At 39.7% G+C, this 22338-nt stretch overlaps 1 protein-coding gene across 1 annotated transcript; it reads right to left on the bottom strand.

Annotated features, from left to right (window-relative positions):
- Positions 1 to 6171: 6171 nt before the first annotated feature.
- On the bottom strand, positions 6172 to 7804 carry LOC147883182 (protein JINGUBANG-like). Its single transcript, XM_087400095.1, has one exon. The coding sequence runs from the start codon at positions 7772 to 7774 to the stop codon at positions 6431 to 6433; it is 1344 nt and encodes a 447-aa protein (XP_087256221.1). The 5' UTR covers positions 7775 to 7804; the 3' UTR covers positions 6172 to 6430.
- Between the last annotated feature and the right edge of the window lie 14534 nt (positions 7805 to 22338).

The raw sequence follows: 22338 nt of genomic DNA on the forward strand, positions 1-22338 counted from the left end.
TTTTTGATCAAACATCTATTCGGAATATTGCACCTAGGACATTGTTTTTTGATGCCTGTGCATGACACTAAGGCAAAAATGGAGTTTAATGCTTCTATCCAGGTGGTATTGACCTGCATGCAAAGTGGCATGCCCATCCCATAAGTACTTGTTTGGATAACACGGTTGGGAGCACGTTTTTGGATGGTGGTGCATAACACTAGAAGGAAAATGGTGTATAATGCATGATCGACCATGCAAATCATATCTGATGGACGATGGACACAATACTTTGCATGCATCTCAACCTAGATGGTATTGAATTATGTGCAAAATGATGCCCCCATCCTATAAGTACTTGTTTGAATAACACAGCTAGGACCGTGTTTTGTGATGGTTGTGCATGACAAAGGCAAAAACGATGTTTAATTCTTGATCGACCATACAAAGCATATCCGATGGGCACAATACTTTGCACGTACCTCAACCTAGGTGGTATCGAGTTGCATGCAATGTGGTATGCCCATTTGATAAGCACTTGTTTGGATAACACACCTAGGAGCATGTTTTTGTACGGATGTGCATCACACTGAGGCAAAAACGGTGTTTAATGCTTGATCGATAATGCAAGCCTATCCAATGGGCACAATACTTTGCACGCACCTCAACCTAGGTGGTATTTACTTGCATGCAAAGTGGCACACCCATACCATAAGTACATGTTTGCATAACACACTTGGGAGCGCATTTTTTGATGGTTGTGCATAACGGAGGCATAACGCTAGGGGGGAAACGGTTGTGCATAACACTAGGGGGAAAATGGTGTATAATGCGTGATAGACCATGCAAAGCATACACGATGGTCACAATACTCTGCATGTACCTCAACCTAAGTGGTATTGAGTTTCATGCAATGTGGCACGTCCATTCGATAAGTACTTGTTTGGATAACACACCTAGGAGCGTGTTTTTTTACGAATGTGCATCACACAAAGGCAAAAATGGTGTTTAATGCTTGATCGACAATGCAAAGACTATTTGATGGGAAAAATACTTCGAAACTCCTTAACCTAGGTGGTATTTACTTGCATGCAAAGTGGCACACCCATCCCATAAGTACTTGTTCGCATAACACATCTAGGAGCGCATTTTTTGACGGTTGTGCATAACACAAGGGGGAAAATGGTGCATAATGCATGATCGACCATGCAAAGAATATCTGATGGGCACAATACTTTGCACAAACCTCAACCTAGGTGGTATTGAGTTGCATGCAATGTGGCATGCCAATCCGATAAGTACTTGTTAAAATAACACACCTAGGACAATGTTTTTTGATACTTGTGCGTGACACTAAGGCAAAAACAGAGTTTAATGCTTGGTCGAGCATGCAAATCATATCGGAGGGGCACAATACTTTGCAAGGTCCTCTACCTAATAGTATTGACCTGCATGTAAAGTGGCACGCCCATCCCCTAAGTACTTGTTTAGATAACACACCTAAGAGCACGTTTTCTGACGATGGTGCATAACACTAGGAGGAAAACAGTGTATAATGCGTGATCAACCATGCAAATAATATCCAATGGACACAATACTTTGCATGTGCCTCAAACTAGAGGGTATTGATTTGCATGTAAAGTGACACAGCCATCCAATAAGTACTTGTTTAAATAACACATCTAGGAGTGTGTTTTTTGATGGTTGTGCATAACACTAGGCGAAAAACGGTGTATAATGTGTGATCGACCATGCAAAGCATATACAATGGGCACAATAATATGCATACACCTCAAAATAGGTAGTAGTGAGTTGCCTACAATGTGGCATGCCCATCTAATAAGTACTTGTTTAGATAACACACCTAAGAGCGTGTTTTTTTATGAACGTACATCACACTGAGGTAAAAACGGTGTTGAATGCTTGATCGACAATACAAAGCATATCCAATGGGCATAATACTTTCCACGTGCCTTAACCTAGGTGTTATTTACTTGCATGCAAAGTGGCATGCCCATGCCATAAGTACTTGTTTGCATAACACACCTAGGAGCATGTTTTTTGATAGTTGTACATAACACTAGGGAAAAAAATGGTGCATAGTGTGTGATTGACCATTCAAATCATATCCAATGTGCATAATACTTTTTATACATCTCAACCTAGGTGTTATTGACTTGCATGCAATGTGGCATGCTATTTTGATAAGTACTTGTTTGAATAACACACCTAGGATAGTGTTTTTTAATGCTTGTGCATGACACTAAGGCAAAAACTGCGTTTAATGCTTGGTTGACAATGCAAATTATAAGATGGGCACAATACTTTGCATGGAACTCAACCCAGGTGGTATTGACCAGCATGCAAAGTGGCACACCCATCCTGTAAGTACTTGTTTGAATAACACCCCTGGGAGCACATTTTTTGACGGTGGTGCATAACACTAGGGGGAAAATGGTGTATAATGCATGATCGACCATGCAAATCATATCCTATGGACACAATACTTTGCACGTGCCTCAACCTAGATGGTATTGACTTGTAAAAAAAGTGGCTCCCCATCCGATAAGTACTTGTTAGAAAATAATACACTTGGGAAATTTTTTTTTCATTGTGAAAAACTCTCTTTAGAGGTCGGTATGGGAAAAAATACTCTTTGTAAAACATCGGTAAAGGAAAGTGTCTCAGAGTTATTATATAATGGCCTTTTACAAGTCTAGTATAGGTCACTATATACCTGCCATTTACAAGTCTACTAAAGGTCACTATATACCCACCTTTTACAGGCAGTTGTGGCAACTAAATCCCTCGATTTCTAATGTGAACATCTAACGGACTACCTTGAATTTAGAGACTGATAGTTACATGTGTCTAGTTTGGCTTTAGTTAATGGAAATCCCTCATGTCCCTTTCTTTCATTCTTTTTCTTTTCCTTGTCTTTCTTGTATTCATTTTCTTCTTCCGTCTCTTTCTTTGCATCTCCTGTAGAAAATCCAACTATGAAAACCTTCACAATAGTCCCATAATTTGTGAAACATATATGCAGCAACATTTTGCAATGAAGCACCTATCATGCAAAACTTTGCATATAAAATATCTTCATCATGAAATTTAATCACAAGAGGATTTGCAAAAGAAACTGGCATGCAAACCAAATCCATGATAGTTCATCTAAAAGCACATGCATTCCTTAATCTCAATCAAGATGGAAACATTTTATACAGTCAGAAGAAAACAGATACAAGTGCAACATTGAGAATTTCAATCAAAATCCAATGAAAAAAACGTATATAAAAGGAACATTTCTCTTATAGTAAACCAATTTGTAGAGTCCCACATTCATGACATTTTTCCACTTTTCCTAATATGGTCTTATTTCCTATACTCTTTGCAATACATGCTTCACATGCAATATAGCACTCGTAATGCTTTGATGGTCTTGTTTCAAATTGTTATTTCATAAAATTTTGGCCTCATGTTCAAGTTTGAAATGTGTACTACAATTTGAAGACAGATTTTTGAATTTCATCGAGCAATGTATAAGTTATGGGTCATGCAAGATACCTATATACAAAAAACTCCTTGAACCTCACAAAAAATGGCTATATCCAAGCAAACAATGACCCAAACCTTTGATCAATTAATATACTTGAACCCAATGGTGTACTCCTTTTTTGAATACCACATCCTTCTCCATCCATTTTATATCACGCTAAGATGACTACTGTAGTTTATTCTCATTTGACATCCACATAGCATAGCTTTATTGCACAAAGGGTCCCTAATACCTTGCATTAAGAGGATTACCAAAAGGCGAGCGACAAAAAGAGAGCGAGCCAAAAAAAGCGAGCAATAAAAAACAATAAAAGATTTATAAATCCCCCATTTCAGTAGCAAAAAATAATAACTTATTCAAAAGTCCATATGTTTCCTCAATGCTAGAAGATTAAATATGCATATAACTTTCTGAGCCACTGACACTAAATTTTTCACATCATCCATGAGATAGTTTATATGTTCAATTTCCAATTCATTGTTTGTATTAAAGACAAACCCTACAGTAATTGCAATCAAGTTCTCTCTTTCCACTAGAGTAATTGAGATCATCAATGCAACCTTCCACACAGGTGGGGTGTTTCCAAGGACTCCTTGCATGGATTAGTCTTTCCATGCATATGTAAATGCTTAGCTTTTTTAACTCTTTTCACTCTTGGAATGAAACCCATGTTTCTTTGTTAGTGGAAAAATATCCTTCCCTAATGATTTATTCTTACCTCCCACTAATCTAACCAATGCAACAAATTAACCACAAATTCATATTTTGGTGCATTAAATTTTACTAGATGGTGCACAAAGACATGATAATCATCCAAAGTACGCCTTGCCATTTGATTTGACATGTAACATGACCCTGTTTGGACTTGTAAATCAAAAGATACAAGGATGTGAAAATGTCATCTTTTGGGCCAAAACAGGGAGATGTGAAAATGTCATCTTTTGGGCCAAAACAGGGAGAGCGGCCCAAAAGAGGACATTTTCACATACCTGTATTTTTGCAAGATGTCAACATATGATTTTTTTAGCCCAAAAGATGAGTTTTTAACATCCCTACATCTTTTTATTGTCAAATATAAATGGCATAATGTTACATATCAAATCAAATGACAAGGCATGATTTAGATCAATATCATGCCTTTTTACACCATCTAAAAAAATTGTGTTCATCAGAATATGAATTTTACGAAATTCTGTCCAATTTTTTTCACCAAGTTTAAAGCAAGGTTTCCCATAATGGGGAGTGAGAAGACACTGTCTATTTTGGCAAAAAAAAACCAAAATTTAAAATCCTGTACATTTTAATTGCACTCTGGGGATCACTCTTCATAAACCCATAAAGCATGTGCAAGCAAGCATGTATTAAAAATTACCCCTATTCTTGCAATTTACATTTTGTCATGTAAATGGTTGAACCCATGTAAATATCTACATATATAAATTACATCAAGTTGCTATTTTATAAATCCCCTCATGCACACAAACAACATGTAAGTCCCCCCACTAAAAAATACCCCTCAATGCACAAAAGTGGTATGTTACATGTTTATGAGTGAACCCCGGGATAATTACCAAAATGAAATGGGGTCATGTTACAATAGTCCTTAACTTTAGACTACTCAATTTCAAGAACCGTGACACATAACCACTCTTTTGAATACTTTATACTTCAAGCAATTATTTTATAAAAAACTTAGATTCTTTCTTTGCTTGCTTGAATATCTAATCACTTCAACTAATTGTCGCTCGCTTTTTCGGGTTTGCTCGCTTTTTCTTGCTCGCTCTATTGATTGCCTCCATCAAGAGTTATTTATTCTAGGGCAAGGTTAAAACTTCAATCTCATCGTATTCACCAACTAAATCAATGAAACCATTCTTGAAACAAATATTTTATGGAAAGAAAACACCCTTGCCTTATAGACCTTCCAACTTCTTATCTCCAGTATATACATCGGTATAGATTATGTCAGGTATCAATAGTATCTATATATATGTACATTTTTAGTATAATTCATCATTAAAGCATGGCCATACTAGTTTTGCAACCTTGTTTAAATAAACAAGGTGGGGATCCCACTATGGCCCTGCCTTTCATCATTAAAGCATGGCCATACTAGTTTTGCAACCTTGTTTAAATAAACAAGGTGGGGATCCCACTATGGCCCTGCCTTTTGGAGTGTCATTATAAGTCCAAGTGTAAGTAGCTCGATAAATATTTTAAATAACTTGTGAAAGGAAACGATAGGAACATCAATGAGTGAAAGAGAAGAGAGAAAAGAGGTGAAAAGGTGAATGTGTGTGTGTGTGGTGGATGGGCCATTAAATAAAAGTGGGGAAGAGTGACTATTTTGGCAAAAGTAATATAAATGTGGTGTCATACAAGAGACAAAGAAAGATCCCTAACAAAAGACAAAAGCTTTAGGATAAAAGACAAAAAAACATTTAGGACGTCACAAGCAAACAAAAACCTTAAACCGTAAACACATGAGAAGCCCTTAAACTTCTACTAACCCACATTTAAGAGGTTGACTGTGTGTTCAAAATGAAGTGTTTGCATGGTTGTTTGGTGATCGAGCGGCGAAGCAAATTGGGAGACAAAAAGTAGATGACATTTAATTTGATCGGGATGGTGTGAGATCAAGCGATTGGTGAAGAATATGCGGAGCAATTTTAACATCTTGTCTGATGAGCTAGATGGGACATGCTGGTGAGGAAGTTCAAAGGAAGATATCGAGCTAGATGGAGCATGCTGTTGAGGAAGAGAAGAGCGAATGAAGATGAAGGGTGTCTGCTACTGAGCCGGCAAGGAGTTGCGAAGGGAGGGAGAGGATGCATGAACTTCTGTAGATGCTGCTGCTAGACGGAGCTAAATGGAGCATGCTGTTGAGGAAGAGAATTAGTGCGAATGAAGATCATGAGTGGGTCGTGATGAATACATGAGCTGCTGTTGTTGCTGCTGCCGCTGATCGGGTAGTGAAGGGTCCTCATCTTCGTTCAGCAGCAGCCACATCTTCATGGCGCCTTCCATTCCGCCAGAGTATAACACCCCCACGCCATTCAACTCTTGTGGCATGCAAGCCCTTATGCTCTTCACCGGCCCAGCATGCCCTCTCAGAATAGCTATGCAACTGTGAGAGCACTCGCAGCCAGGCTTCGGCCTCCTCCACACTCGAATAGTCTTGTCTGCTGAGCCGCTCATGAGCAACGACTCCCCATGCACCTCCAAGCACAGCACCGCCTGCTGATGCCCTCCCTCCAGCGTCTCCTTCGCCTCCAGACACAAGCTGCTCCTCTTCTCCCACACCTTGATTCGCCCATCCGACCCGCCTCCATACACCCTCCCTCCCGCCAAAGCCAACGCATTCACCCCCGATCCCTGCTCCTCCAAAGCCACCTCCATTCTATGCCTGTTCCTCAGCCCCGGCATTCTTCTCCATACCTTTATCATCTTGTCTGCCGACCCTGTGTACAGCAGCCCGTCCTCCTTCCCCACCGCTATCGCATTCACTGCGTCATCGTGCGCTTTGAAGGATTCCTCGCACTTCATCCCGTTCAGGTTCCATACCTTCACGGTCTTATCCCATGAAGCAGAATACAAAAGCCCATATCCGCTCGTTGCTAATGCGCTGATCTTGTCGGCGTGTTCCATCCACGGCCGCTTGACATGGCGCCGCACTTGTAAATACTTGCGGTCCAATATGTAGTTCTTCAGGTATGCTTTGCTTGAAGGCATCGTGGCCACTCGCCCGTGATGTAATCGGCCGGTTAGGGAGCGTTGCCAGACTCGGATCTTACCGTCTTTGTGAGCGGTGATAACTCCTTTTCCCTCGACGGCCACTGCACTTACGTCGGGATTGCTCGTGGCAAATGAACTACTTGCTGCGGATAGGTCGAGTTGGTCTACGGCCCTTATCTCTCCCGTTTGGCGAACAATGTAAAGATGATTGTCGATGATTGCCAGATTGACCACTGCTCCCTCTCGTAAATCTTCGCAGGCAACACAGCTGAAATTAGACAGCTTGCATTCCCGCACAGCTTCAGATAATTTCCCCACGTGACGGACTTCGTCAGTGCGAAGCCCGAGGTTTCTTTCAGCATCTTGATCATGGTCCGCAAATACATTCCCATTGTTTCCTGGAAGACGTTCGACCTCCTGCTGGATTTGAGGAGTATGTCGAAACTGTTTATTGATTGGATTGAGACTAAGTTCCAAAACGTTCCGCAAGTGTGGTATATCCATGTTGAGAACCTACAGGATCAAAAAAGAAGAGCGGAGACGTACCGACTGCAAGCAACAAGCAGGATAAAAAGAGAAGAGCGGATCAGACGACTGCAAGCAACAAGCGGTCTACCAAGGAACTGATAGCCGAAAGACGAAGAATTTGTGTACTAATGCAGGTCGGTTGGAAGAGCTTACGTTGCAAAAAATAGGGAGAAGAGTACAGCACGGCAAAGTTGCGTATAAAATGGAGATCTAATTGTTAAATTGATATCAAATTATTTGATAAAGACTCCCATGGTATATTAAAACCATAGGTTGCCAGCTCCTTTTAAGCACCGTATAGTCTTTAGGTCTGTGATAGCTGCTCCTTGCCACCCACATGTCGTGACGAAATCATGCAAAGGAAGATTCATACCTTTTGGAACATATTCTTAATTCTCCAAACTAATGAACTCTAAGGACTTGGCTCTTAATGTGAATCTTGCTTCATTATTTTTCTAAATGTCAACCTCCAACCTTTCCTTATCTTGAAATCAATTTCTTACCTCCCTTGTGCCAAGCTCTCACCATCTCAATGCCTTACAAATGGATGCCATATACATCACTCATTGACTTTCTGGACACCTCAAAAGCTCTGAGTGTCTCACCCATGTGAATAGAATATAAACCTAATACCATTTTTCACAAAATATTTAATGTTATAATGAGACAAAGCAACACGTTTCAAAATATCAAATCACTTCAAGTTGACATACCTCATGATAGTTCAAAAAATAAAGAAATGAGGCTAGTTGTTTATGATAACCATTATTATTTGGTTCTAGTGGACTAGATGTTGATTATGTGAGCACACATAGCTTCCTAGACTTATAGAGTCGACCAAAACAAGGAGATGAACAATAAAGGAGACAACTAGCTACTATTAGCCATACAAGATAGCACAAACAACTATAAGAAATCCAAACCCAAAAAGAAAATACTCACACAAAAACCAAAGTAGTAGTGTATTGAAGATAAGATCTACTGATATTGTATCTTGAAACCAGGGATGATTTATATAATTGAAATGTTCATAAGGTTTGAATGCTTCCACAAAAATAAAGTTTGGTATATGTACCGCAATTTGCAACTATGATTTTTAAGAAAAGCTAAGGTTCAACTTTAAAAAGCTATAAATAAATCCCAGACAATTAGATAAATCTATTTCTAAGGAAATTTACCAGTAGACAAAATATAATTTCTAGAAAATTTGCTAGACTTATGCACTTCAGCACCAAAAAGAGACTTGCACAATTAAGTCTACTCTATTATTAATCTCTTATGTTTATTATGATGATCATAAATAATCTTGGGGATTTTACCTATCATGTAAAGGAAGATTATAATATGTCCTTAATACTCCAAACTAACCAACTCTATGCACTTGGCTCTTAATGTAAATCTTGCTCCATTGTTTTTCTAAATATCAACCTCCAACCTTTCCTCTTCTTGAAATCAATTGTTCACCCCCCTTGTGCCAAGCTCTCACCATCTCACTGCCTTACAAATGGATGCCATATACATCATTCATTGACTTTCTCTACACCTCAGAAGCTCTCACCCTTGTTAATAGAATATAAACCTAAAACTAATTTTCATGAAATGTTTACATCATTTAATGTTATAATGAGACAAAGTAACACGTTTCAAAAATATAAAATCACTTCAAGTGGACCGACCCTCATGAGATATCAAGAAATAGAGAAATGAGGCTAGATTGTTTATGATAACCATTATTATTTGGTTCTAGTAGACTAGATGTTGTTTATGAGAGCACACATAGCTTCCTAGACTTATAGAGTGGACAAAACAAGGAGATGATTGATAGATGAGACAACTTTAAGAAATCCCAACTCAAAAAGAAAATACTCACACAAAAACCAAAAGTAGTACTGGAGTGAAGATAAGAACTTCTAATGTAACTTGAAACCAGGGATGATTTTTCTTAGTTTAAATATAAGTGAAACTTTCATAAGTTTTAAATGCTTCTATAAAAATAAAAGTTTGGTACATGCACCAAGATTTGCAACTATGATTTTTAAATTATAAGAAAAGCTAAGTTTATGATAAGCATTATTATTTGGTTCTAGTAGACTAGATGTTGTTTATGAGAGCACACATAGCTTCCTAGACTTATAGAGTGGACAAAACAAGGAGATGATTAATAGACGAGACAACTTTAAGAAATCCCAACTCAAAAAGCAAATACTCACACAAAAACCAAAAGTAGTACTGTAGTGAAGATAAGAACTTCTAATGTAACTTGAAACCAGGGATGATTTTTCTTAGTTTAAATATAAGTGAAAATTTCATAAGTTTTGAATTCTTCTATAAAAATAAAAGTTTGGTACATGCACCAGGATTTGCAACTATGATTTTTAAATTATAAGAAAAGCTAAGTTTCAACTTTGAAAAGTTATAGATAAATCCCATACAATTCGGTAAAGCTATTTTAAAGGAAATTTTGCAAGTATAGTAAACATAAATTTGGGAAAATTTGCTAGACTTATACACTGAAGCACCAAAAAGAGACTTGCACAATCAAGTCTACTCTATTATTAGTCTTTTATGTTTATTTTGATGATCATAAATATTGTCGGGGATTTTACCTATCATGAATAGTTTTTTTGGGTAGAAAAAAATGTTTGATTATATTATGATCATAAGCTTTGTACACATGAACTTCTTCAAATATATATGAATTGAGTGACTTGTACTATCCATGATACATAGGCAAATAATAGCATATTGTATTGTCCACTTTATTCATGAATAGTACAAGTCACTCAATTCATATATACTTGAATAAGTTTATGAAAAAAACCCCAACGCTTGATTAGGTGTATACATTCACAATAGACCTTGAAAGTGTATAACTACAATACTAGACAATAGTCTAACAAAAATTAAGGTCCATGTGCTCAATTTGTAACACAACAAATGTGCCTACCAATTTGTACTTTTCCCATTGTTTGTAACAATTGTCTCTTGTCTTCCTTTCATGTCCTCTCATGAGTGCATTTTTTGAATCTCTTCTTTACCTCATATTGTTAATAAATACTTGTGACATTACAAATGTCAACATTATATGGATTCACACATGGGCATGCATTGTGACCTTTTTTAAGGAGTGAGCTTATCTTATAGATAGTGGTCGTCTTAAGCTTTGGAATCCAAGAATTACATGATTATTTCATGATGAGGAGATGTATTATTAGTATTACCATACAATGGGCATCATTGTAGCTTTGTGTTCAAATGTGTTGTATAAATTATTATCCAATTCCTAATGTTAAAAAATACAATGAATGAGTATCCTATATTTTTGAAGTGTGCAAAACCATCAAAAGAGTTTTAGTAACTTAATAATGCAATGAAAACTACAAGGAAAATGAAAATCCATTCATTTTTTTCTCACATCATTCCTAGTGCATCACTATTGTTGTGCATAGCAAGTTCGATGCAAACTACTTTTCTATGATGAAACTATGTTACTTACTAACACTCTTGACTTATTGGAGAAAAAAAGCAATGGGTACTCAGAGGAGTTGTTAGTAGTAGATGAGCATGTTTTTTTAATTAAAAAAACTCACACACCCACCCACACACCCGTTTGAGCCTATCGAGGGGCACCCACCCTCGCTCTACCCTGCAAGCAGGAGGACTTGAACATGGGTTGCCACCTTGGTAGGTAGGCAGCCCTACCACTGGTACTGCAACTTCCACAAAAAATTATTCATGGTTTATGGATCTATTGAACGGGCCATGACTTTGGATCTATTGAACGGCCCATGACTCCAGGGGGGGGTTTCTCATAAGGTTGATCTACCAGCTCCCAAGTTTCATTCTTCATGATGTTGTCATATTCTACTTGCATAGCATTTTTCCAATCTCGGTCTGCAAGTGCTTCCTCCAAACTCACAGGCTCCTTTACTTTTACAATAATCTCAGCCACCATCGAGGCCATATTGACTATTCTAGAGTCTAGTGAGTATGCTTATGCTTTCTAAGTTAGAAATGTATTATTGACTCTTTGTTGTGAGAAGAAGCCCTCCTTTGCTCCTCGATTCTCTGAGACCGCTTGGTCCATCTGCATGCTGCTCAATAGACATAGGCATCTGGCTATCATGGTCGTAGAGCTGCCTTAACCATCACAGCAATGGCTTTTCCGGTGGTGTAACAACAGGTTGGTGACTTATACCTTCATCATCTGATATTTCCTCCTCCTTTATAGCTCTGGCCTAGGACAGGTCCATAGTGAATTACGTCTTCGCTTGATGATAAAGTGGATGATCTCCTCTCTGCCTCCACTCCATGTGGCTGCTCCTTGAACATCACATCACGGCTCGCGATGATCTTGTTTTCCTCTAGGTCATACAACTTATAGGCTTTCTTCTCCCATCACAATAGCCTAAGAAGATACATTTGGTGCTTTTTGGTTGTAGCATGTTTCTCTCTTCGTCTGGTACATGCATATAGCATTCACACCCAAACGTTCTGAAGTGGGAGACAGATGGCTTCTTACGGCTATAAGCCTCATGTGGTGTTTTACATTTGAGTGCCTTTGTATAGCTGCAATTAAGGATGTAAACCACAGTATTGATAGCCTCAGCCCAAAAGTGGTTTGGTAGTCTAGCCTCAGTCTAGCACCTTTCAACATACAGCTCCCCATCTCCACGGTGGTCTGCATTCGGCATTCAACAATGGAATTTTGTTGAGGCGTATGTGATGTCATTGTTTGTCGCTTGATCCCTTTGGTCTTGCAAAAATCTCCAAACTCTATAGAAACAAACTCACCACCACCATCCGATCTGATTTTCTTCACTTTTCTCCCTGTTTCATTTTCAACAAACTGTCGACATTCTTTCAATTTACCAAAAGCTTGAGCCTTTTCGCGAAGAAAGTACACCCACATCTTCCTGCTATAGTCATCAATGATCAATAAAAAATAGCTCTATTCTTTCTTTCTTGTGGGAATGCCTTTCTCTGTTGCTTGCCCATCATGCAAGCTTGACATGGTTCTTTGATTTCTGCTACTGCAGGTAAGTGAGCAATCATACCTTGCTTCTGCATCTCCTTCAGCACTACAAATCCGATGTGGCCAAATCTTTCGTGCCAAAGTCTGCTTGTGCCCACTCCAGTGGTGGCTGTAAGAGCAGTTAGATCATACAGTTGTTCCTCCTTACTCCTATGCCAAGAAGATTGCCAACACTATCCAAAATTTTTGCTCCTCTCTTGTTCAACCTCACCTCATGGTCAAGGTTAGTTATGAAAGCAACTGATAGCAAATTTCTCTTGATTTGTGGAACATACATCACATTAGATAGTTTCTTAACATCTCCATTTACAGAAACAAATGAAACCGTACCTGTACCCTTAACAGGGCATTTCGCACTATTTTCAACCGTCATGATGATGGGTTCCTGTAGAGGCTGCATGGAATAATATAGACCCTTCTTGTAGGTCATGTGACAGGAGGCACCACTATCCAACACCCATGAATCAGTGGTTGAAGTTTCTTGAACTGAGGAACACTCTTCCTCAATGGCTAGAAATAGATCCAACTCTGCTTCTGCTATGTTAGTTGTCTCTTTCCCCTTATCTGTCTTCTTCAGGGTACCATTCCTTTCATCTGCTTTCCTGACCCATCAATCTGCAATCACATGGCCCTTCTTCTTGCAGTAGAAGCATTCTCCCTGAAACTTCTTCTTGCCGCCCTTCTTCTTTTTGTCACCGCTATTAGAGGACTCACATTTGGTGGAGGAACCACCTTTGCCTTTCGCAGTGGCAAAGAACATAGCATCCCCATTGCCACCTCCATCTCGAGCTTTAAGCCTCAATTCCTCCTCCATAAGTAAAGCACATAACTCCTCAAATGTCAATGGTTGGGGTCTCACCTGAGTGTTAAGGGCTATTACCAATCCATCAAACCTTGGTAGACATATCCAGAGACATTGTCGAGCTAGCTCTTCACTAGTCCTTTGTATCCCAACACCAGCCATCTGGTCACGTAGATTTTTGATTTGGGTTATGAACACCTCTGCTGTCTCTCCTTCATTAAACTTCTCAGCTACGAGCTGATTCTCCAGGTTCTGGATGCTTGTCTGATTCCGCATCTCATACTGACTCTTCAATATGTTCCAGGCCACAGATGCCTTATATGTATGCTGAATCAAGGTCAAAACACTATCAGTAGTACTTGTAACTAGGGCACACAGAGCATCTGCGTTCCTGCGTTTCCAAGCTCGTAGAAGGTTGGCATTAGGAGGTATCATTCTCCCCGCATTTGCTGGGTCAGGGTTTTCTTATGGTTTTGGGTCAATCCCTAGTACTGTCTCCAGAAGCTCATACGAATCCAAAATAGCAGTAATTTTAAACTTCCACAGAGTATAGTTCGTACCATCTAGCTTGCCTTCAGTGAAGGCTGGTGGGTGAATCCTCAATGCGTGAATTGTTGGTATTGTTGGTGCAACTACTGAACTCGAGCCACTTCTTGATGCCATTACTCCGTATGCTGCTGAACTCGAGCCGCTTCTTGCCATTACTCCGTATGCTATTGAAGCCCTCGCCTCTCTTCTACTCTTCGATCCTTAGAGCCGCTTGGGCTCTGATACCATGTTAAATTACACGACGCAACAGAATAGAAACTGAACAAAGAATAGAGAGTACACAGCAAACTGGAGAAAAAAAATGTTTTCCTTCAATACTGATGTAGTACAGATGATGGCTCTGTCCACCTAGGGGATGAGCATTTTCTGAGCAAAATCTTCCGAGCATCTGAGCGAAGGAAAAAAAAAGCTTCCAACTATGTAAAAATATGGCAAAAATGAATCGGAAGTAAACATAGTTTCACTTAGAAATATGCAAAGTATTGTAGCAATGCCTATTTTATACACGAATCTTTACGTGAATCTTTTGGAATGGTCAGAATAGAATGGGATGGCTTTTGAAGAAACCCACATGTAGAGTAAACTTCTTCATGAAAATTCCCTTATGATCCTTCTTAACAACTTTTACTTAATAGGGGGTGACATTGAAAAACCTCTCTCAACCTATCTTCATGAAAGGGCTTCTCCAAAGAAAACTCATTGAAGCAAGCCATCAAGGTAGTTTCGCTAGCGAAACCCCTTTGAAGTAGTCTTCCAAAGTAGTTTCGATGGCGAAACTACCTTGGACAGTACTTTTAAAAGTGACATAACTTTTCACATCCAATGTCCAAATATAGTCATTCAGCCACTCAAATTGATTGGAAAGCCCCATTTGAGCACATCGATGAGGCTATATTTTGGAAAATCTTGCATATATAGTATTAAATATTACATGTATTTTATGAAAGTGATATTTAAGCCCAAGTTAATACTTGTTTATAGTAATTTAAACTTCTTTAAAAACATGTCCATAAATATCTTGTTATTAATACTATAAAAACACTAGAAAGATATTGCCATATGATATAAATGTGTTTAATAAGTAATTATTTATGTATAATATTATTACATTGAGAGTGATCATGAGGGATGTTTCTTTAAAAAATTATTTTTCAACACTTTTTTAAGGTAATAACAAGGGTACAAACGGATGTCTATGAATAAGAAGATTTATGTTATGTAAAAATGAATGAGTGACTAGCCTGTATAAAATAAAAGTGAAAATACCATGTTTCCTAAAGAAATACTATTTTTTAAATCTCTTGAAAAACACGCTCGGATAAACCTGCTCATAGGTTTTTGCTTGTAAAATTGATGCATCCATCCACCCATGTGCTCCCACAATGGAGCTTAGATGGTAATCTAGACAGATACTAGGTGAAGAGCTACTAGCTGGAAGATTTGATCTGATACAATGGATTGGGAAGGTCGCCTTTTTATAGCTATGAGAATGGTAGTCGAATCCGAAGCGAAACCGACCAGTCAACCTAGTCGGTGGAACCAACTAGTCGTCCATGGAATATTCAGGGAATATTTCCTATACCGTTGCCCAAACCCCAGCAAGAGCAAGGGGATCCCACACAATCAAGACAATGTGCCTCGTTGTGCTACCAGCTTACCTACCCTGCCTAGCCCATACACTAGACTCACATAGATCACCTTTCTATCATCAACGGTCTCATTGATAGACCTCATCTAACATGCAAGTCAGGATCCATCCAGTGTCCTAGGCTCACACATGGCTTCTCCTCATATGGGGGCCTTACAACTTGAGCACCTTGGACCACTGGTGGATACCAGGAGGGTGGGGCGTTGAGCATATCTAACAAAAGCCACCTATAGCTCCATTTGATGTGTCTCATACAAGAAAAACCATTAGCATGGGTGAAGCCAAGGAGGTAACTCCACTTGCCAAGCGGCACAAACATTGATGAAGTGACCACCGATCTATTGAATCGAGTGCCCCAACAACTTAAAGGAGGGTTGACAAGAGAAGGTCTCAATAATCCTCACTTGTTTTCAAGATGAGACAATGTATGGTGTGGCCTCTGTATAGGCAGTTGCCTGATGAATGAGTGTCCTTGCCTTAGGGCTAGGCCGACACTCTACTATGCCCAATGAGCAAAATGGAAAAATCATGAGATAGCCCAATGTTGATATCCCAAGGCTATTCCCCAACCTATGTATCAATAGACCTTGCCTGCACCACCCAACCAATACAATAAGGGTCAACTAGCTATACAAGGACCCCCCTTGGCCAATCAATGGCCCCTTATGGTTCAAACCCTTCCATTGCCTCTGCTTGTGTTAGGCCGTCCACCTCCACTTTGGATTACACCTATATATCAAGTAATTATTGAGGAACCACCTACCGAGTGGGAGGATTTAGACTATGCCATTCTAGCACTCAATTCCTTGCCATATGAGAGTTCTATGTACTAGTCATATGAGAGTTCCATATGATAAGCCATTATATTATGCAGGATGAACAATACATTCTGGTGTATCAAATGGCTCCCACCATGAAACAAGCCAGGGATATGAACATCAGGAATTGCAGGCCACCCTTCAATGCTACAACTATCAAGGCCCACATCAAGCAATTGAGTGTCCCTACAAGGCGATGGCCAACTAGCCAGATAGTTTGTTATAAGTGCCAAGGACCTCACCTTCTTAAGGATCATCCCTATAAGGATGACCAACCCTTACCCAAAACATCTGCTACTTATCCAAATGCTCCTTTATGTTTAGGATTCATGGTAGACCATCTATACAAGGACTGCCCCGTGAGAAGGGCACCTAGAATGGCCACTGATCCTAGAACGAGAGCATTAAATTACTAAGCATTGAGAGAGACAAAGTGTCGAGGCTAGGGCTATAAGTAAGGAACTCTGTAAATAGGCAAAGAGAGAAAAGGAGGCCACATCTCAGTCTAAGGACAAAGGCCGCACGGGGAAATCAAAGTAGGGAAAGGATCAAATTGAGTCATCATTCAGCGGTTTCTTGGATGAGGATACTACCATTGTATCTCAAGACCCACCCAGTCAATCTTAGATCCTACCAAACCTTGTCCCAATGAAAAGGATATGAAATAAATGTAAAAACACACAAATGGGAATTAATTCCATTCGGCCATAACGAATACCCCAAACCTACTACTAAGAAACAACACATCGTAGAGGCACAATAGCTGCTCCATGAATGTCAGGAGAAATTTGAGCTAAGGATCAAGATTGGTAGGGGCATAGATACCATTCATACAAACTACCAGGCCCTAAACAAATCCCCTAAATCCCTTTCCACCCTAGAAAAGTTCATTGAGGAAGGTTCATGCAGCACGTCGATGGGATGGTCACTCCTAAGACATCAAATGTTTGAAGACGATCCTACCTGGCACCAAGATCTAGAATAGGACCCGGTGTCCTTTTATGGGTTCAAAGAGCTGAAATCAAAAGGTCAAGAGTTGATTTTCCAACCTCAAGATGTGGCAGGGCTCACCACATTCTTATCCACAGAGGTAAAAGTGCCTATAGCATCCCTACTGAGAGGGAAACCCATCCTTTGGAAGAGACCTCTTTAGCTAGATGAATGGAGAGATGGTCACTCCTGAGAAAGTGGCTAATGAGGTAATCTAAGCTCCCATGGAAAAACCAAGTCTACTAATGTTGGCTCTTTCCCACGTCTTCCGTAGGAAGAGCAAGGTATTCTCAGCATCATGTAGGGTTCCGAGGCTTTTTGTCACCTACAGATATTTTGGTGTTGTCGAACGTTTGTAGTATAAGTGTAGCATAAGTGTAGCTTAGCATCTTGGGTCGTATTTCAGTGAGAGACGTAGGCTTAATTGTGGTAAGTAAACATAGTGCATGCATGTGTGAAAGGAATGTGCATCATCATGGTTGGGGTAATGAAGGCTTTCGCCTTCATTGGGGGTTGAAGGGTTTAGGAGTAGTTTAAGGGTTAGAGGAAGGTTCAGGGTTTAGAAGGAGGTTCCAAGGTTCAGAGAGAGGATTCAAATTTTAGAAGAGGTTCCAAGGTTCAGAAGGGGTTCAGAAGGGGTTTAAGGATTAATTGTGGTAAGTAAACATAGTGCATGCATGTGTGAAAGGAATGTGCATCATCATGGTTGGGGTAATGAAGGCTTTCGCCTTCATTGGGGGTTGAAGGGTTTAGGAGTAGTTTAAGGGTTAGAGGAAGGTTCAGGGTTTAGAAGGAGGTTCCAAGGTTCAGAGAGAGGATTCAGATTTTAGAAGAGGTTCCAAGGTTCAGAAGGGGTTTAAGGAGATTAGAAGGAGGATCCAAGGTTCAGGGAAGGAGCATCCAAGGTTCAGGGTAGAGTACATGGTGGAGAACTCGTCTCCCTCGTAGATCATGGAGGTCAAGGGTTGAGGGACTAAGGGTTTAAGGGGAGCATAGGAGTGGGAGAGGAAGAAGGTGTAAGAGCATGGGGGGGAAGGAGAGAGAGGAGGAGGGAGGAGGAGGGAGGAGGAGGAGGGAGGAGAAGGAGAAGGAGGAGGGAGGAGGAGAAGGGAGGAGGAGGAGGGAGAGAAGGGAGGAGGAGGAGGAAGGAGGAGGAGGAGGAGGAGGAGGGAGGACGAGAAGGGAGAGGATGGGTTGCAAGGTTGGAGGAGAGGGAAGGAGGAGAGGGAGAGGTTAGGACATGCTTTTGGATGTCGAGTGCAAGGAAGCATGGACACTTGGAAACAATTGCTTGGAATACCAAAGTAGAACTCAACACAATGCCCCAAAGAGTGTGGTTTTCATTCCATTATGGGGTATTTATACAAGTTGGAGAGCTTCTTTCTTTGCATGGAGGAATTGTAAGACATTCTCTCTCTACATGCAGAACTAATTGCATATAGAAGTTGCATGTAGGAGTTGCAAGTTGTGAACCTCTGAAGAAGTGAAGTTCATATTCAAGCTGGCCCATTAGATGTTCACATTAGAAATCAAGGGATCCAGTTACAAGTACCTATGGAACCTTTGAAGTGACCATTTTATAACCAAAATGGAGAAAGGCTAGTAGCAACCATTCAATGGATTTTACATCATTGATAAGTAGGTAAAATTCAAAGATCACCACTATATCCAACAAATCCTAGGCTCCTAATTACACTTGTTAACTCTTGAGCTAAAATAGCCTGAAAATGCATAGGTTTCCCTTCTATGAACTTAGAAATTGGCGACTAACATTCTAACTCTTGGCAGCTAATACTCTAATTTTTTGGTTTGGCTTTAAGATTGAGAGATAAAAAATGAAACATGGATAGGAAATAGCCCATGGTAGAAGGATTGATCTCCCTATATGGACATTTAAAGACATGATAAAGATGTTAGCACAACACCACAAGCAATGATGCATCACGAAAACATTTTTGGGAACCTAATTATTCCTCTATGCAAGTAGGCAATGCCACAAAACCTTTGCAAGTAGAAGGAATATAGAAACCAAGGAAGAGAAATGACATATTGTTGTGAAGCTGGATGAGAGACAAATGTAGACACTAAGAAGAATGTAGACAATAACTAAGAAAAATTATAGACAATAAATAAAATGTCTAGAATGGAAGCAATTTTAAGAGTAGAAGAGCTTGGTTATACATGTCCTTTTTATATTGTAGAGAGTGCAAAGGCCTTTCCCTGACCTTTGTAAAAATGTCAAAGAGAATAGAATGTGGTTGGGTAGTCATAGTTACGAGGTTGCAACAATAACCTTGCTCCAATGTATTTTAAAGAATTGAGATGACAATGGAATATTACAATATGTGTTGATTCTTACAACAAAATAAAATTTGAAAATTTTGAGGAAAATCAAACCAAGATCGATTTAAGTAGGACCTTGGGTGGGTACCTTTTTTAAAAAAAAGTTTGGAACCCTAACCTCCTCCTAGTTTTGTCGACAAGCAAGCCGTGGAAGAATGAGGCTTTCGCCTCATCCTTATCCCTACATGTGTTGCACCTCTTGCTTTGGCAAATGCCCCTTAGAGGAGCAACTTTTCTTTATATTGTTGCAAGATTGTTGAATTCTTCTTGGTCTCTAGATCTCCGATTGAATTCTTCTTAGTTGCTCAATCTCCACTGCTAGGGATAGCTCGTTTTTGACAAAAAGGGGACTTCACGAATCCCTAGCTTGTTTTGGCAAAGAGGGGACTTCATGAAGATCAACATGATGCTAGTGCAAAGGAAAGACTCGACCTAAGGAGATCCTATCTTCTTGTATGCTAGCCAAAGCTTCATCCACCCTCTGCAGATCCGTACCCTCCTCACCAAGCCTGCCATGCAAAATCTCATGATGGCGCTCGTCTCCATCCTCAACCTCCTCCAAATGCTAGGCATAAGTGATGGCAGCCTGTAGAATAGCAGCAACGATTTGAGGGCTTTCAGCTTCAGGGAAGTCATGTATTCAAAGAGTGAGTGAACAACTACAACTATTCGAAGTGCGTAGTAAGCAAGAGCAGTGCCGTAGCCTTTTTAGCTATCCGAAGGAAGAAGGGCGCTTAGTGAAGGAGGTAAATTTCCTTGACATCAACGAGATCTCAGAGATGGGGATTCGATTCTAACGGTAAGTGTGGACTGTGGACTGTGCCATTTCCTTCCCTAGCCTATTGTACATTCTGCATCCTTTGATATGTCGTATTGCAAATATTTTTTGATTTCGTCTATCATCTCGGCTTTTGGCTGACGATCAATTCAACGTCCTCATTCTAAAGGCAAATAGCCAATTAGATGATGTACCATTATGTGTGGAGATTGCGATTAAGCAAGCAAGGCATTTTGGAGTTATTCAACGCCTTGGGCAACTACTGTCTACTCAAAAAGAGCTCAATGTACCTTAAAGAAACAAGGTCTGCATAAAAGAGAGGGAACAACAGGCCATGGAGACGTTAAATGCAGCTTGTAGTTTCATTTTTGCATGCACTGTGACGCCCGTAGAAGCACTATCTTATCCACCACGCACCCCCGAGAAGACGAGATGGAAGAGACTTTGCCAGCAAAAAGATTATGATCCCAGATAGAGTTGGGGCTTATGAATGATGAGGGCCGAGCCTCCCTTGTTTTGGTACAAACCTGAGGGGCAGATCTCAACCTGTCACATTTGGTGATCCTTCGTGGGGACAAGTCCAATTTTGGAGTCATGGGCAAGCAACAGCAGTAGGCATTCTTCTTTCCACGAAGCCTCTAGCTAACCTCAAGCCTCAGATACATACCAACTTTGACAGACAACGTCAAAAGGGCAGGCCATCTCCAAGTCCACAGGTTCCACCACAGTTTTGTTCTGCATGACGAAAAGCAGCAGCTAAGGATGCAAAGGAGGAAATGCACTTTTTTGGAAGCAAGGGTGTTCATCTCTCTACCTCTTTGGATTTCTTTTCGGCGCCACCACTTCCTCCAAGAAGGTACCTGCCTTCTTCTTAGTAGTTTCTTTGCATCCCTCTCCATATCTTGCTAGTGGCTACATTGAATCATCTTTGTTGCTCTGCTCTGCTTCATTTCATACCCTGCTCGTCCCTGAGATCATATCACAGGCATCACCACTTTAGAAAGGAAATCCAAGATTTTTGTCGGAAGACTATTCATTCTCCCTCTTCATGGCTCGCCCATCAACATTTGATCAGTCTATTGAACACGAAATGTTTATTGATAGAAGATTCAGTTTCTTTCGGTGGCACAGTTCGTTGGAAACACCTTCCTCTGTTCGTTTCGAGCCAGACCATTTCAAAAATATGGATTTCTTGAAGAAGAATACGTATGTGTGGAAATACGGGTATGTGTACCTCCAGTATGGATTCAAATTTCAAATTGGACTTCAAACTTTTTTCAAACATAATTTACATCTATTTTTCTATTTTTCTTATTTTAATTCTTATGTCTAGAAAAGTTTGTATATAGAAAGTCTAGGATTCAATTTTCAAATTGCACTTAAAATTTCTTTGAAATCTATTATTTCAAATTTATATTTTTTTATTTACAACAAATATTCTTTTCATTGTTAATTTAATTATTTTAATTAAAAATATGCATTTTTTAAATTTTAATTCTAAATTAATATTTTAATTATACTCTAAAGACTTGATTATATCTCTCATTTGCCTTATTTTACTCTGAAGAGTCTACTTC

The sequence above is a fragment of the Dipteris shenzhenensis genome, chromosome 28, assembly GCF_047967505.1.
Source record: "Dipteris shenzhenensis isolate YYH24624 ecotype China chromosome 28, Dip_SZ_1.0, whole genome shotgun sequence".
Taxonomy (NCBI): Eukaryota; Viridiplantae; Streptophyta; class Polypodiopsida; order Gleicheniales; family Dipteridaceae; genus Dipteris; species Dipteris shenzhenensis.

Bases quoted from the DNA above. Each gene is read 5' to 3' on its own strand.
- LOC147883182 (XM_087400095.1), bottom strand. From the start codon at position 7,774: ATGGATATACCACACTTGCGGAACGTTTTGGAACTTAGTCTCAATCCA.